This window comes from Chlorocebus sabaeus, chromosome X (genome assembly GCF_047675955.1).
Source record: "Chlorocebus sabaeus isolate Y175 chromosome X, mChlSab1.0.hap1, whole genome shotgun sequence".
Taxonomy (NCBI): Eukaryota; Metazoa; Chordata; class Mammalia; order Primates; family Cercopithecidae; genus Chlorocebus; species Chlorocebus sabaeus.
Window position 1 is genome coordinate 88,194,487 of NC_132933.1, and position 18,215 is coordinate 88,212,701.

Below are 18,215 nucleotides of genomic sequence, written 5' to 3' on the forward strand. Positions count from 1 at the left end.
GCTGTGCAGGTACAAGTAGTCATTATCTACAGTCCTTTCTCACTCATATCAGAGATCACAAACTAGCAGCTCGTAGGCTGAACCCAACCCAACAGGCATGATTTGTTTAGTCTGTGGAGTATTTTTTTAAACTCCTAATTAGTTGCCAACATTTTTGTTTATTTCCGTAGGTTTTTGGGGAACAGGTGGTATTTGGTTACATGAATAAGTTCTTTAGTGGTAATTTGTGAGACTTTGGTTCACCCATCTCCTGAGCAGTATACGCTGAATCAAATTTGTAGTCTTTTATCCCTCACCCGCTTCCTACCCTTTCCCCCTGAGTTCCCAAAGTCCATTGTGTCATTCTTATGCCTAGTTGCTAACATTTAAATATCAGTAGATTTCACATAAAAATCCAGTTATTTTAGAATGTTTTTTATAAATATTCTGAAAAATCAGGAGCTTTGGCAACACTAGACTGTATTTTCTCATGATAATAATAAGCTAGAGGTGAATAGTAGCTGTTCCATTTGGATGAGGCAAACTCACTCTTGTTGACTGCAGTTCTTACCATTCTCCATAGTTTATTCTTAGCCCATTTCTAATGTTATCTGCCTAGTTCTAGTAGGCAATTGAGTTTGCACCCCTCTCTTAAACTAACATCTTGGCAATATATGAGACATAAGTACTTTTTGAAATTGACAAGGTAGAGCTCCTATGAACAGTATCTTCGTTATTTTAGAGACAGAGAAAAAGAAATAGAAAAGTAGCTGTTTCACAACTCACTCCTATTTCACAGCTGTTGGCTGAGTTAGTAGTTAGCCCAACCCACAGGGCCCTTTATAGCATAGCCAGGATGACATTACTTCTCTGTGATTTGGTTTTCCTGTCAACATAGAGAACAATAATAAGTCTTTCTGTTTCAACATTTGTATTTATTTGGTCGTTTCTCTCTTGATGCCATGCATGTTTCTCTCTCTCTCTCTCTTTACAACTAGACCTTTGTCACTTTCTCCCCAAATTCTTTTAAGATATTCATTCTGTTTTTGTTTACCTATGCATTAAAACCGAGAATCTTTTCCATAATCTTTTTCCTTCTCTTAAAATCAAGTCAATATATGTGGTATTTTTCACACAAATCTGGATATCCATTTAAAAAACATAACAGTTGAACATTTTCACATATTTTAAAATAGTGATTACTTAAAATAAGCAGAAGTGTCATTCATTCATGAACGGAAAAGCATGGGCTTTAGAATCAGGCAGACTTGGGTTCAAACTTTGGCTCTGTTACCTACTAGCTATGTGACCTTGAGCAAAATAATATTTAGTCTCATTTTCTCGGTAATTTTGGGCTAAAATATCTCAAAAGGTTTTATTGGGAAAATTTAAGGAGGTGTTTTAGGTTAAGAGTTTGGAACAGTGTTTGAACACATAGTAAATACTCAACAAATTAGTTACTTTACCAACGGAATATTTTTTTTCTGTTATAAACCAACAGCAAATGAGAAAGATGGATATACAGAGCCTTTGGCCTCACTGGAATGCTTTGACAATTGTAAAAGTTACAAGACCACAATTTTAGGTCTTACTGCTTATATCACTCTTCATTTATCCTTTAGCTTCCTTTGACATGGTGTGTGTGCAAATAACCTTCTCATGAATGGTTATACAGCAGCTCTCTTTGGGAACCAGTGGATCTCATGTATTTTGAGGTGTTAACTAAGGGACTTGCTTACTGGTTAAGCAGGCTCCCCATGGTCTCAACTAAAGTATAAGAATCAGTTCTGTAATATAAATGCCATAGTCTTTAGTTGCCCACCTGGGATAGCTCATGAACATTTTCTAGTATAAATTTCCAATTGTCTTTCACTATCTTAAACCTTCTGAAGGGAGGAGAAGCTGGCTTTAAGTAAAATGAAAAATAGAAGAGCCACAAATTCACCCCGTAGAACCTATCTCTTAACTTACCAGACTTTTAAAAGCAATTCCAGAATTTTTAAAACCAGAAAAGTCATTAGTTCATAAAATCCTTGATTTGAAAGATAACTTAGAGGTCACATTTAACAGTGAGGAAATAGGCCCAGTAAAAACTCGGGATTTTCTTAAGATCACACAGCTGTTCCACACAGAGACTGGACTTAGAATCTCCTGTTCTCCAATATGGAACTCTTTCTAGCCTCTCATTTATTTTAAAGATGGATAAATTGAAGCCCAGATAATTTGTTACTCCATCAACACTTTTTATCTACTTATTTTTCTTCTGTCATATCCTGTCCTCCTTTCTTGAGTTGGGTTACTTGTTAGTAAAATTTGCTGCTTATCAGTTCAACAGGACTATTGAGATTACTTGCTTACTGCTTTTAATTTTTTGGCTTGTTTTTCTTTTCTAACAGAGTCTATGAGAAAACACATTCTGTGTGGCCTTTCTTGGTTCAGAGGAAACCAGACTTCAGGAACCCTCTCTATAAAGGCTTCACTATGTATGGGGTACTCAATCCTAGTACTGTGCCCTACAACATTAAGTAAGTTCTTAAGTTTTTCCCTCCTTTCTTATAGCAGGTCCCAGGGTCTCAGCTTCCTTGCTTCTCCTTAGATAGCTGGCACCATCTGTACAAGCCTGGCTATGGAGTAGGATACTCTGTCCTCATATCACCCATACCTTGCTGCTTCTGAAAACAAGAGCCCAATTCCTTTTGGTTTTCAGGGCTTTGCTGTTACCTGCTTAGGGAAATAGATAAGAAATTATAGTTGATTTGTAGGAATACAGCCAGTCAAGATAACATTTGTTTGATTCATTTACTCTTCCTCTGTATCTTCTACTTTTCTGTCCCTTACCCAATAAAGAAAAGAAAAATAAAGCAAACCAGGAGAGTGCTGGTAATGTTTGTTATATTTTTCTAAAGCTTCTGCAGGCTGAAGCACTCACAAAGAGTGCAAAGCAGACATTAATATATTTATTAGCTCTAATAGCTCATTTTGTGGATTCTTTAGGATTTTGTAAATGTAAGATCATGTCATCTCTGAATGGAGAGTTTTATTTATTCAGTTGCAATTTGGATGTCTTTTATTTCCTTGCCTAATTGCTCTGGCTAGAACTTCCAGTACAGTGTTGGGTAAAAGTAGTGAAAAGAGGCACCTGTGTCCTGTTCCTGATTTTTTTTTTAGGGGGAAAGCTTTCAGTCTTTCACTATTGAGTATTGATGTTAGCTGTAGGTTTTTCACAAATTTCCTTTTTCATGTTTCGGATGTTCTCTTCTGTTTCCAGTTGAGTGCTCATTGTATTTTTTTTTTTTTTTTGGCTATTATTATATTTTAAATTTTAATTGACACAATAATTGTACTACATATGGGGTATAGAGTGATTATGCTGTATTTGCCTTTGTGTGCCTGGCTTATTTTGTTTAGCATAATTTCTCCAAGCTCATCTGTGTTGTTGTGAATGACAGCTTTTCTTTCTTTTATATTGCTAAAATAATATTTCCTCGTGTGTATATATCACATTCTCCTTCTCAATCCATCCGTTTATGAACATTTAGGTTGATTTCATATCTTGGCTATTGTGAATAGTGCTGCAATAAACATGGGAGTGCACATACCTCTTCGACACAATGACTTCATTTTCTTTGGATATATACCCAGTAGTGGGATTGCCAGATAGATCATAGGGCAGTTCTATTTTTATATTTTTAGGAAGTCCATAATGTTTTTCATAATGAATGTATGATTTACATTTCCACTGATAGTATGTGAGCATTCCCTTTTTTCCACATCTTTGTCAGCACTTGATATGTTTTGTCTTTTTGTGAATAGCCATTCAAACTTGGCGAAATGATATCTCATTGTGGTTTTGATTTGCATTTTCATAATGATTGGTGATGTTGCATTTTTTTCATATACTTATTGGCCATTTGTATGTCTTCTTTTGAAAGTGTCTATTCAGATCTTTTGCCCATTCTAAAAATCAGATTGTTTGCTTTGCTATTTAGTTGAGTTTCTTATATATTCTGGTTATTAATCCTTTTTAGAAGGATAGTTTGCAAATATTTTCTTCCATTCTGTGGGTTGTCTCTTCACTTTGTTGATTGTTTCCTTTACTGTGCAGCAGAAGCTTTTTAGTTTGATGTAATCCCATTTGTCTACTTTTGCTTTTGTTGCCTGTGCTTTTAGAGTCATAGCCAAAAAATCGTTGCCTAGTCCAATATTATGAAGTGTTTTCCCTATGTTTTCTTCTAGTAGTTTCATAGCTTTCAGTCTTTCATTTAAGTTTTTAATCCATTTTGAGTTGATATTTGTATGTGATGAGAGATATGTACCTAGTTCCTTTCTTCTGCATATGGGTATCCATTTTTTTTTTCAGCACCATTTACTGAAGACTGTACTTTCCCCAATGTTTGTTCTTCACACCTTTGCCTGTATATGCATTTGTTTTTCTAGGGTGTCTATTCCATTGGTCTATGTGTCTATTTTTAGGTCAGTACCATGCTATTTTGCTTACTATAGCTTTGTAATACATTTAGAAATCAGATAGTGTGATATCTTCAGCTTTCTTTCTTTCTTCCCCCCCACCCCCCACAAGTTTTCATCAGCTGTTCGGGATCTTTTGTGGTTCCATACGAATTTTAGGATTCTTTTTTCTATTTCTGTGAAGAATGCCATTGATATTCTCATTAGGGATTACATTGAATCTGTAGATCACTTTGGATAGTGTAGACACTTTAACAATATTAATTCTTCCAGTCCATGAAGATGGGATATCCTTCTGTTTATTTGTGTCCTCTTCAATTTTCTCCATCAATGTTTTATAGTTTTCAGTGTGAAGATCTTTCACCTCCTCTATTAAACTTATTCCTAGGTATATGTTTTTTGTAACTATTGTAAGTGGGATTGTTTTCATGATTTCTTTTTCAGATAGTTTACTATTGATGTATAAAAATACTGCTGATTTTTGTATCTTGCAACTTTACTGAATTTGTTTATTAGCTCTAGCAGTTTTTTGGTGGAGTCTTTTGGGTTTTCTGTATACGATGAACCCTTAAACAACACGGATTTGAAATGTGTGAGTCCATTTATATGTGGATTTTCTTCCACTTCTGCGACCACTGAGTCAGCAAGACAACCCTTCTTTTTCCTCTTCCTCCGCCTACTCAACACAAAGATGACAAAGATGTAGATGTTTATGATGATCTACATTCACTTAATTAATAGTAGATGTATTTTCTCTTTCTTATGATTTTCTTAATAATGTTTTTTTCTTTAGCTTAACTTATAAGAATACACTATATAATACATATAACATACAAAATAGGTGTTAATCAATGATTTACGTTATTGATCAGGCTTCTGGTCAACAGTGGGCTACCAGTAGTTAAGTTTATTGGTAAGTGAGAACTTATACATTGATTTTCCAGTGTGCAAGGGTCTGACAATTCTAACACTGGTATTGCTTGAGGGTCAACTGTATACACTTATGTCATCTGCAACCAGGGATAGTTTAACTGCCTTTCCAATTTGGATAAGTTTCATTTCTTTTTCTTACCTAATTGCTGTGGCTAGGAATTCAAATACTAAGTAGAACAGAAGTAGTAAAAGTAGGCATTGTTGTCTTGTTCCTGATCTTAAGGAAAAGCTTCCAACTTTTCCCTGTTCAATATGGTGTTAGCTGTGGGTTTGTCATATATGACTTTTATTTGTAGTGAGGTACATACTTTCTATACATAATATGTTGTTTTTATCATGAAGGGATATTGAATTTTGTCAAATGCCTTTTCTTCATCTATTGAAATGATCACATGGTTTTTGTCCTTCATTCCATTTAGTGTTCTGTGTCACATTTATTGATTGGCATATGTTGAGCCATTCTTGCATCCCTGGGATGAGTTCCACTTGATCATAGTGAATAATCTTTTTAATGTGCTGTTGAATTCTGTTTGATAGTATTTTGTTGATGATTTTTGCATTTGTGTTCATCAGGGATATTCTTTTTCAATTGTGTCCTTGCCAGGCTTTGCTATCAGGGTAATGCTGTCCTTATAAAATGAGTTTAGAATTATTGTCTCCTCTTCAATTGCATCAACTAGTTTGAGGAAAATTGGTATTCGTTCTTTAAATGTTTGATAGAATTCAGCAGTGAAGCCATCGAGTCCTGGGCTTTTCTTTGATGGGAGATTTTTATTACTGTTTCGATTTCATTACTCACTATTGGTCTGTTCAGATTTTCTATTTCTTCTTTTTTTTCTGTAGAAAAGTTATTTTTTCTTTTTTTTAATTATACGTTAAGTTCTAGGGTACGTGTGCACAACATGCAGGTTTGTTACGTATGTATACAGGTGCCGTGTTGGTGTGCTGCACCCATTAACTCATCAATTGCATTAGGTATATCTCCTAATGCTATCCCTCCCCCCTCCCCCCGCCCCATGACAGGCTCCAGTGTGTGATGTTCCCCTTCCTGTGTCCAAGTGTTCTCATTGGTCAATTCCCACCTATGAGTGACAACATGCGGTGTTTGGTTTATTGTCCTTGCAGTAGTTTGCTCAGAATGATGGTTTCCAGTTTCATCCATGTCCCTACAAAGGACACAAACTCATCCTTTTTTATGGCTGCATAGTATTCCATGGTGTGTATGTGCCACATTTTCTTAATCCAGTCAATCATTGATGGACATTTGGGTTGGTTCCAAGTCTTTGCTATTGTGAACAGTGCTGCAATAAGCATACGTGTGCATGTGTCTTTATAGCAGCACGATTTATAATCATTTGGGTATATGCCCAGTAATGGGATGGCTGGATCCAATGGTATTTCTAGTTCTAGATCCTTGAGGAATCACCACACTGTCTTCCACAATGGTTGAACTAATTTACACTCCCACCAACAGTGTAAAATCATTCCTATTTCTCCACATCCTCTCCAGCACCTGTTGTTTCCTGACTTTTTAATGATCGCCATTCTAACTGGTGTGAGATGGTATCTCATTGTGGTTTTGATTTGCATTTCTCTGATGACCAGTGATGATGAGCATTTCTTCATGTGTGTGTTGTCTTTTGACATAAATGTCTTTTGAGAAATGTCTCTTCATATCCTTTGCCCACTTTCTGATGGGGTTGTTGTCCTTTACATCCCTTGTATGTTGGATTCCTAGGTATTTTATTATCTTTGAAAGTTGTATATGACCAGGAATTTATCCATTTTTTATAGGTTATCTGGGTTTTCTGGCATTGAATTATTCCTGATACTATCTTGTGATGCTTTTTATTTCTGTGGCATCAATTGTAGTATCTCTCTTTTTTTAAATCTGATTTTATTTGAGTCTTCTCTGTTTTTTCTTAGGTCAGCTAAAGGCATCTCAATTTTATCTTTTCAAAAAAACTACTCTGTTTCATTGATCTATTTTAAGTCTCTCTTTTCTTTTTTTTTTTTTTTTTTGAGACGGGGTCCTGCTCTGTCATCCAGGCTGCAGTGCAATGGCACAATCATGTTTGACTGCAGCCTTGACCTCCTGGGCTCAGGTGATCCTCCTGCCTCAGCCCTCCTGAGTATCTGGGACTACAGGTGCATGCCACCACATCTGGCTAGTTTTTTAATTTCTTTGTAGAGTTGGGGGTCTCACTATGTTGTCCAAGCTGGTCTTGAACTCCTGGCCTCAAGCAGTCCTCCCTCTTGGCCTCCCAAAGTGCTGGGATTACAAGTGTGAGCCACCAGGTCCGTCCTCTTTCTTCTCTTCTCTTTTCTTTATTTTCTTTCTTTCTTGAGATAGGATCTTGCTCTGTTGACCAAGCTGGAATACAGTAATGCAATCATAGCTCATTGTAGCCTCAAAATCCTGAGCTCACATGATCCTCCTGCTTCAGCCTCCCAAGTGGCTGGGACTACTGGTACATGCAACCACACCTGGCTAATCTTAATTTTTTGTAGAGCTGGGGTCTTGCTTTGTTGCCCAGGCTGGTGTAAACTCCTGGCTTCAAGTGATCCTTCCACTTTGGCCTCCCCAAAAGTGCTGGAATTATAGGCATGAGCTACTGTGCCTGGGCTCTTTCATTTATTTCTACTCTTTATTATTTCTTTGCTTTTACTAGTTATAGGTTTACTTGGGTTTTAAAATGTTTAATTCCTTTGGTGCATTGTTAGGTTTTTCTTTGTGATCTTTTTTCGTTTTCAATGTAGACATTTATTGGTATAATATTTCCTTTTAGAACTGCATTAGCTGTGTCTCAAGAATTTTGGTATGTTGTATTTCAATTTTCATTTCTCTCAAGAAATTTTTAAACTTCCTTTTAATTTCTTCATTGACCTGTTAGTCATATAAGAGCACGTTGTTTAATTTTCATGTATTTGTGAATTTTCAGAAGTTTCTGTTGTTACTGATTTCTAGTTTTACACCATTCTGGTAAAAAATATACTGGAAATTATTTTGATTTTCTTAAATTTGTTAAGGCTTGTTCTACAGGCTACCTGTAGAACAGGTAGATCTGTCCTAGAGAAAGTTTCATGTTCTGTTGAGAAGAGTGTTTATTCTGCAAACATTTGGTCAAATATGCTGTAAATGTTTGCTAGGTTCATTTGATTTAGTGTGTCATTTAAGTGTGATGTTTCTTTATTTTCTGTCTGGATGATCTGTCCATTGCCGAAAGTGACATGCTGAAGTCTCGTTATATTATTTTATTGCAGTCTGTTCCCTTAGATCTATAATAATTGCTTCATTTATTTGGGTACTCTGGTGTTAGGTGTATACATATTAAAAATTTTCGTATCATCTTGTTGAAATAACTCCTTTGCATTATATAATGACCTTCTTTTCTCTTTTTATAGCTTTTGCCTTAAAGTCTATTTTATCTGTTATGATTGTAGCTACTCCTGCTCTTTCTTGGTTTCCATTTGCATGGAATATCACTTTCCATCTCTTCACTTTCAGTGTGCATGTCACTCTGGGCAGGTACCCCCTGGAATTGGTATGCCTGGCTGGTAAGTATGTAGGCAGCAGAGGTCTGCCAGTTTGGGGCAGGGCTCCATGGAAGCAACATTTCTGGCTGGTATACCATTGTCACATGGGAGCCAAATCACCAACTTGGGGCAGGGGCACCTGGAAGCAATATGCCTGGCTAGTGAGTGCACGGGGTTGCACATGGACAGTGAACCTGGCTGGTGAGTGTGCTGACTGCACACATCACTGGGCAGTACTCAGTTTCTTTACTGGGCAAGATTACCTATTCCTCTAGGGACAGAGTACCACTTGCCTTTGTGCTGGAGCAGTGGATCTAGACTCTGAGAGGCTAGGGTTGGTTGCTGCAGTCACCAAAATGTGCAAGACAGAGCCTTTCCTAGGCAGCTTGTTCTCAGAGGATAGAGTGCTGTGACAGCTTGGCTGGGGAATGGTGCACCACCATTAAGGTGGTGTAATGGCAGTGCAGCTTCAGCAATGAAAAGATGCAGTTATTCCTGGCTCCTGGAGCAGGATACACGCTAGCTGTGGCTCTGGTTTCAAGACGGCACTGTATAGCTGCAGCTTGGGTTATGGTGAGAGAAAGATGTACAGTGAGTAATGAGATTGAAACCATAATAGAAAGTCTCCAATCAAAGAAAAGCCCAGGACTTGATGGCCTCACTGCTGAATTCTACCAAACATTTAAAGAACGAATACCAATTCTTCTCAAACTAGTCAACAAAATTGAAGAGGAGACAGTACCTCCAAACTCATTCTATAAAAACAGCATACCCTAATACAAAAACCAGAAAAGGACATAACAGTAAAAGGAATATCCCCGGCCAATACCCCTGACGAACACGAACGCAAAAGTCTTCAACAAAATACTTGCAAACAGGGCCTAGTCATGGTGGCTCACACCTGTAATCCCATTACTTTGGGAGGCTAACGTGGAGGATCACTTGAGCCCAGAAATTTGAGACCGGTCTGGGCAACGTAGTGAGACCTCATCTCTACAAAAAAATAAATAAAAATAAAAAAATGAGGCAGGAGTATGGCTGAAGCCTAGGAGATCAAGGTTGCAGTGAGGTATGATTGCACCACTGCGCTCCCACCTGGGTCACAGAGCAAGACCCTGCCTCAAAAAAAAAAAAAAAAAAAAAAAAAAAAACTAACAAAATTCAACAGCACATTAAAAAGATGATTCACTATGATCAAGTGGAATTCATCCCAGGGATACAAGAATGGCTCAACATGTGCAAATCAATAAATGTGATACAGAATGCTGTGGAATGAAGGACAAAACCATATGATCATTTCAACAGGTGAAGAAAGATAGTTGACAAAATTTAATATCTCTTCATGATAAAAACTTAACAAATTATATATGGAAAATATGTACCTCAATACAATAAAGGCCGTATATGACAAACCCACAGGTAACAACAGGGAAAAGTTTAAAGCTTACCTACTTGGAGTTTATTGAGCTTTGTAGTTATCTAGATTCATGTCTTTCATCAAATTTGTGACATACTCTCTCATTATGTCTTGGAATATTCTTTCCCTCCTTTCTATCACTCTTATCCTTTTAGGACTCTCTCTATGCACTTATTGGTCTGCTTAATAATCTTCTACAGGCCCCTGAGGCTCTTTTCATCATTTTTCTTTCTGTCTCACAGACAGGGTAACCCCAGTGGACCTATCTTCAAGTTCATTAATTCATTCTTTTACCTGCTGAAATCTGTTATTTAACTATTCTAGTGAGTTTTTCATTTCAATTATTGTACTTGTCATATCCAAAATTTCTGTTTTGTTTTGTTTTTATTATTTCTGTCTCTTTATTGATGCCATCTATTTGGTGAGATACTATTCTCCAGGTTTCCCTTAGTTATTTTTCTATGGTTTCCTTTAGCTGTTTGAGCATATTTAAAACAGTTGATTTAAATTTGTTGACTAGCTAGTATCTGGGTTTTCTCATAAACAGTTTCTATTAATTGTTTCTCTTATGAATGGGGCATATGTTTTTGTTTTTTTTTTCTTAATGCCTCATGATTTTTTGTTGTTGTTATTGTTGAAAACTGGGTAGTTTCAATATTATAATGTAGTGGAAATCAGATTTTTACCTCTCTCTAGGGTTTTTTGTTGCGCCTTGTTGTGGGTTGTAATTGTTAGTTTAGTAGTTTTTCTAAACTATGTTTTTAAAGATTGTGTTATTTGCCACATGTAGTCAGTGAATTCTCTGTCAGTTAGCTTAGTTCTCAGATAGTGATTTCACAGAGATTTCCTTAAATTCCAGAAAAATAACAGTAGTTATTCTAGTCTTTGCAGGTTGGCTTTTTGTTGATGTATTATCTTCAATGCTTAGCTGGGCCACTTGTATCTTAGCCATGTCCTGCTTCTGTGGAGCCTAAAAGTAAGCCACAGGTGAAAGCTTAGGGTCTTCTCACATATTTTCTGAGAATAGGTCCAGCCCTCGGCATGTGTCTGACCTCCTGCATTCCCTGGTATTTGCAAGAGCTTTCCAGAGCAATTTTTTTTCTTATGTATCTGCTTCCCCAGCCTTTTTCTTCCCAGGCTTTTTATTCTGTCTGCTGCTTGCTCCATCTATTATCCCTTGCCTCAGGTGGCTGTGGCTAGTATATTTGCCTTTAAGTGCTTTCAACAAATATCATGAAAAAGGCCACTCCAGCTCTGAGAAAGTTCCAAGGTGGACAAAATAAAGTCAAGGTCCTGAGCCTATACCTTAGGGATCTACCAGGCAGGCCAAAATATATAACCATAGTTTTCTGAGATCAAGATTTATATTGCTTCCCTTGCAGCAGCAAGCCACATCAGTAATGTAGTCTACCATCTCCAAGGCCGTCACTAAGCTGGGGAATAGGGGATGGCAGAGAGGGAAGTCGACATGTTGTAGCACCCTCTTACCAAAATTTATTAGTCTTTTTTTTTTAACTAAGTATTTTCCTGGTTTTTGTAGTTGGTGTAAGTTTATTTAAATTAGATTCTAGAATTTGAAAATGTTTATTCTTACAGTTTCTTCCTGCTTAATTATTGCTTTCATGGAGGTATGGAGTTCCCTACTCCACCATTTTTGGTGATATCACCAATGATAGGTATTTTTCATTGCTACCAATTGTTCTTTTTAGCTTTGAGTATTCCAAATGGGAATTTCTCAGTGAAGTGAAGGTATTTTACATGTACTTATTGACAACTGTAGTGCCAGAAATTCTGCATTTCCTTAAGATATAAAAACCAGATTTAGGCTGGGCGTGGTGACTCATGCCTGTAATCCCAGCACTTTGGGAGGCCTGAGGTCTGGGGTTCGAGACCAGCCTGATCAGTATGGTGAACCCCGTCTCTACTAAAAATACAAAAATAACCCCAGATACTTGGGAGGCTGAGGCTGGAGAATTGCTTGAACCCGGGAGGCGGAGGTTGCAGTGAGCCAAGATCGCGCCACTGCACTCCAGGCTGGGTGATAGAGGGAGACTCCATCTCAGAAAAGCAAACAAAACCAAAAAAACAGATTTAGGGGAAGATAGAGTCAACATATTTTTCCTACTCCCCCCACTAAGTAAAACTAAAGCCCATGGACATTATGAAACAAATATTAATCCATCATGAAAAATTCAGAGTAGAAGGCAGATTGGCTGGGGTCCACAGGACCTAAGGAACAACACGATGGTGAGTTTCTTGGGTTTTCTTTTTGCCTCATATAACCCAGACTTGGAGATGAAGAAGCTGGCAACCCAGAAATAACATGGGAACAGAAAAAAAAAACTACAAATAGAAGTCACCTCTTTCTAGCCAAAGGACCAGAAAAGAGCCTAGTAAGACAGAAAACTTGAGAAAATAACTGCTCTGTGTCAAACACTACAGAAAACACTATGGCTCTACTTAGTCAGAAAAGGCCATGTCAGGAGTCTAGATTTCTGGCCTCATCGAGCTATCACAAAATACCCAAATGGACCCCTGCCAGGGTGGTGTCAGAAAAGGCCAAGTGAGGAGTTGGAATTTAAATCCCTAAAAGACACTTCTGTCCCTGAGGTGTCAGTGGAGACCATATGGAAAGTCTGGACTTCCACTAAGTGGTAATAAGGTAACTCTTCCCCTCCCCACTTGGATATGATCAGAAGAAGCCTAGTGGGGAGTCTGGACTTTCACCTAGCATTAATATGGCCATGCCCTGTGTTGTCATTGGAAGTCACATGGGGAAAAGCAATGAGCCACTTTTATCCAATGCAGCTAGGGTGTTATTAGCATAGACCAAGTGGGAAGCCTGAATCCCCACTTCTACCCAGTGGTACTATGGGGCATCTCCCCAACTTAAGTGTCAGTGGAAACTAAATGGAGAACCTTGACTTATATTCCCACCTGGCAATAATGAGGAGGCACTCCTCCTTCTTTATTATCCCCTGCCAAAACAGTGTTATAGTAAGCCTGCTAAAACAGCAGATCTAAATCCAGAGTCTCGTCACAAAATTCCCCAAATATTTAGGTTTCAGTTGAAAATCAGTCATCAGACCAAGAACAAGGAAACTATCAACTTGAATGAAAAAAGGTAGTCAATGGATGCCATCATTATGATGCCTCAAGAAACAATTGCAAACATGATTGAAACGAATGAAAAAAGTCTCAGCAAAGAAATTCGAGATATAAAGGAGAACCAAACGAAAATAATTCAAATTAATAATATAGAAATGAAGAAAACTAAATGGATCAACTCAACAGCAGAGTGGAAGGGAAAGAGGAACGAATACATGAGCTCGAGATATAAAAATAGATACTATGGGGGGGTGGAGCAAGATGGCCGAATAGGAACAGCTCCAGTCTCCAGCTCCCAGCGCAAGCGACACAGAAGACAGGTGATTTCTGCATTTTCAACTGAGGTACTGGGTTCATCTCATTAGGGAGTGCCAGACAGTCGGTGCTGGTCATCTGCTGCAGCCCGACCAGCAAGAGCTGAAGCAGGGCAAGGCATCGCCTCACCTGGGAAGTGCAAGGGGGAAGGGAATCCCTTTTCCTAGCCAGGGGAACTGAGACACACAACACCTGGAAAATCGGGTAACTCCCATCCCAATACTGCGCTTTACCAAGGGTCTTAGCAAATGGCACACCAGGAGATTATATTCCACACGTGGCCGGGAGGGTCCCATGCCCACGGAGCCTCCCTCATGGCTAGCACAGCAGTCTGCGATCTAAGGGCAAGACAGCAGCGAGGCTGGGGGAGGGGCGCCCGCCATTGCAGAGGCTTAAGTAGGTAAACAAAGCTGCTGGGAAGCTCCAACTGGGTGGACCCCACAGCAGCTCAAGGAGGCCTGCGAGTCTTTGTAGACTCCACCTCTGGGAACAGGGCACAGCTAAACAACAACAACAACAACAAAAAGCAGCTGAAACCTCTGCAGATGCAAACAACTCTGTCTGACAGCTTTGAAGAGAGCAGTGGATCTCCCAACACGGAGGTTGAGATCTGAGAAGGGACAGACTGCCTGCTCAAGTGGGTCCCTGACCCCTGAGTAGCCTAACTGAGAGACATCCTCCACTAGGGGCAGACCGACACCCCACACCTCACACGGTGGAGTACACCCCTGAGAGGAAGCTTCCAAAGCAAGAATCAGACAGGTACACTCGCTGTTCAGCAATATTCTGTCTTCTGCAGCCTCTGCTGCTGATACCCAGGCAAACAGGGTCTGGAGTGGACCTCAAGCAATCTCCAACAGACCTATAGCTGAGGGTCCTGACTGTTAGAAGGAAAACTATCAAACAGGAAGGACACCTACACCAAAACCCCATCAGTACGTCACCATCATCAAAGACCAGAGGGAGATAAAACCACAAAGATGGGGAAAAAGCAGGGCAGAAAAGCTGGAAATTCAAAAAATCAGAGCACATTTCCTCCTGCAAAGGAACGCAGCTCATCGCCAGCAACGGATAAAAGCTGGACGGAGAATGACTTTGACGAGATGAGAGAAGAAGGCTTCAGTCCATCAAACTTCTCAGAGCTAAAGGAGGAATTACGTACCCAGTGCAAAGTAACTAAAAACCTTGAACAAAGAGTGGAAGAATTGATAACTAGAATAATTAATGCAGAGAAGGACATAAACGAACTGACAGAGATGAAAACCATGACACGAGAAATACATGACAAATGCATAAGCTTCAGTAACCGACTCGATCAACTGGAAGAAAGAGTATCAGCGATTGAGGATCAAATGAATGAAATGAAGCGAGAAGAGAAATCTAAAGAAAAAAGAAGAAAAAGAAATGAACAAAGCCGGCAAGAAGTATGGGATTCTGTAAAAAGACCAAATCTACGTCTGATTGGGGTGCCTGAAAGTGAGGGGGAAAATGGAACCAAGTTGGAAAACACTCTTCAGGATATCATCCAGGAGAACTTCCCCAACCTAGTAGGGCAGGCCAACATTCAAATTCAGGAAATACAGAGAACGCCACAAAGATACTCCTCGAGAAGAGCGACTCCAAGACACATAATTGTCAGAGTCACCAATGTTGAAATGAAGGAAAAAATCTTAAGGGCAGCCAGAGAGAAAGGTCGGGTTACCCACAAAGGGAAGCCCATCAGACTAACAGCAGATCTCTTGGCAGAAACTCTACAAACCAGAAGAGAGTAGGGGCCGATATTCAACATTCTTAAAGAAAAGAATTTTCAACCCAGAATTTAATATCCAGTCAAACTAAGTTTCATAAGTGAAGGAGAAATAAAATCCTTTACAGATAAGCAAATGCTTAGAGATTTTGTCACCACCAGGCCTGCCTTACAAGAGACCCTGAAGGAAGCACTAAACATGGAAAGGAACAACCGGTACCAGCCATTGCAAAAACATGCCAAAATGTAAAGACCATCGATGCTAGGAAGAAACTACATCAAATAACGAGCAAAATAGCCAGTTAATATCATAATGGCAGGATCAAGTTCACACATAACAATATTAACCTTAAATGTAAATGGACTAAATGGTCCAATTAAAAGACACAGACTGGCAAACTGGATAAAGAGTCAAGACCCATCAGTTTGCTGTATTCAGGAGACCCATCTCATGTGCAGAGACATACATAGACTCAAAATAAAGGGTTGGAGGAAGATCTACCAAGCAAATGGAGAACAAAAAAAAAGCAGAGGTTGCAATACTAGACTCTGATAAAACAGACTTTAAACCATCAAAGATCAAAAGAGACAAAGAAGGCCATTCCAGAATGGTAAAGGGATCAATTCACCAGGAAGAGCTAACTATCCTAAATATGTATGCACCCAATACAGGAGCACCCAGTTTCATAAAGCAAGTCCTTAGAAACTTACAAAGAGACTTAGACTCCCATACAATAATAATGGGAGACTTCAACACCCCACTGTCAACATTAGACAGATCAACGAGACAGAAAGTTAACAAGGATATCCAGGAATTGAACTCATCTCTGCACCAAGCAGACCTAATAGACATCTACAGAACTCTCCACCCCAAATCAACAGAATATACATTCTTCTCAGCACCACATCACACTTATTCCAAAATTGACCACATAATTGGAAGTAAAGCACTCTTCAGAAAATGTACAAGAACAGAAATTATAACAAACTGTCTCTCAGACCACAGTGCAATCAAACTAGAACTCAGGACTAAGAAACCCAATCAGAACCTCTCAACTACATGGAAACTGCTCCTGAATGACTACTGGGTACATAACGAAATGAAGGCAGAAATAAAGATGTTCTTTGAAACCAATGAGAACAAAGATACAACATACCAGAATCTCTGGGACACATTTAAAACAGTGTGTAGAGGGAAATTTGTAGCACTAAATGCCCACAAGAAAAAGCAGGAAAGATCTAAAATTGACACTCTAACATCACAATTAAAAGAACTAGAGAAGCAAGAGCAAACACATTCGAAAGCTAGCAGAAGGCAAGAAATAACTAAGATCAGAGCAGAACTGAAGGAGATAGAGACACAAAAAACCGTCCAAAAAATCAATGAATCCAGGAGTTGGTTTTTTGAAAAGATCAACAAAATTGACAGACCGCTAGCAAGACTAATAAAGAAGAAAAGAGAGAAGAATCAAATAGATGCAATAAAAAATGATAAAGGGGATATCACCACCGACCCCACAGAAATACAAACTACCATCAGAGAATACTATAAACACCTCTACGCAAATAAACTAGAAAATCTAGAAGAAATGGATAATTTCTTGGACACTTACACTCTCCCAAGACTAAACCAGGAAGAAGCTGAATTCCTGAATAGACCAATAGCAGGCTCTGAAATTGAGGCAATAATTAATAGCCTACCAATCAAAAAAATCTAGGACCAGATGGATTCACAGCTGAATTCTACCAGAGGTACAAGGAGGAGTTGGTACCGTTCCTTCTGAAACTATTCCAATCAATAGAAAAAGAGGGAATCCTCCTAACTCATTTTATGAGGCTAACATCATCCTGATACCAAAGCCTGGCAGAGACACAACAAAAAAAGAGAATTTTAGACCAATATCCCTGATGAACATCGATGCAAAAATCCTCAATAAAATACTGGCAAACAGAAAACCAAACACTGCATGTTCTCACTCATAGGTGGAAATTGAACAATGAGATCACTTGGACTCTGGAAGGGGACCATCACACACCAGGGACTATTATGGGGAGGGGGGAGGGGGGAGGAATGGCATTGGGAGTTATACCTGATATAAATTCATGAGTTGATGGGTGCTGACGAGTCGATGGGTGCAGCACACCAACATGGCACAAGTATACATACGTAACAAACCTGCACGTGGTGCACATGTACCCTGGAACTTAAAGTATAATAATAATAAAAAAAAAAAAGAAAAAAAAATCGATACTACCCAGTTGGGAGAAAACTGACTGGAAAAAATAAATAAATAAACAGAATCATAGAGGTCTGTGGGACAATAATGAAAGTTCTAACACTTGTATAGTTGGAAGCTTTGAAGGATAGAGGAATGATGGAAGACCTCAAAAAGCACTCAAATAAATAATGGCTGATAGTATTCCAGTATGGCAAAAGGCTTATATGTATAGATTCAAGAAGCTGAGTGAACATCAAACAGGATAAAGCCCAAATAAATTTACATAAAATACATCATAGCAAAACTTATGAAAACTAAAATATTCTTTTTTTTTTTTTTTTTTGAGACAGAGTCTCGCTCTGTCACCCAGTCTGGAGTGCAGTGGCATGATCTTGGCTCACTGCAGCCTCTGTCTCTCAAGTTCAAGTGATCCTCCCACCTCAGTCTCCCGAGTAGCTGGGACTACAGGCACACACCACCATGCCTGGCTAAT

At 38.8% G+C, this 18,215-nt stretch overlaps 1 protein-coding gene across 3 annotated transcripts in view; it reads left to right on the forward strand.

The window, feature by feature from the left end:
- Positions 1–18,215, forward strand: part of MTMR8 (myotubularin related protein 8) — a 123,624-nt gene that overhangs the window by 62,928 nt on the left and 42,481 nt on the right. For all 3 annotated transcript variants that reach the window (XM_007991903.3, XM_007991904.3, XM_007991906.3), the window contains one exon: positions 2,376–2,504. In XM_007991903.3, the coding sequence (XP_007990094.2) occupies positions 2,376–2,504 (129 nt within the window). The remainder of the gene's footprint in view (positions 1–2,375; positions 2,505–18,215) is intronic.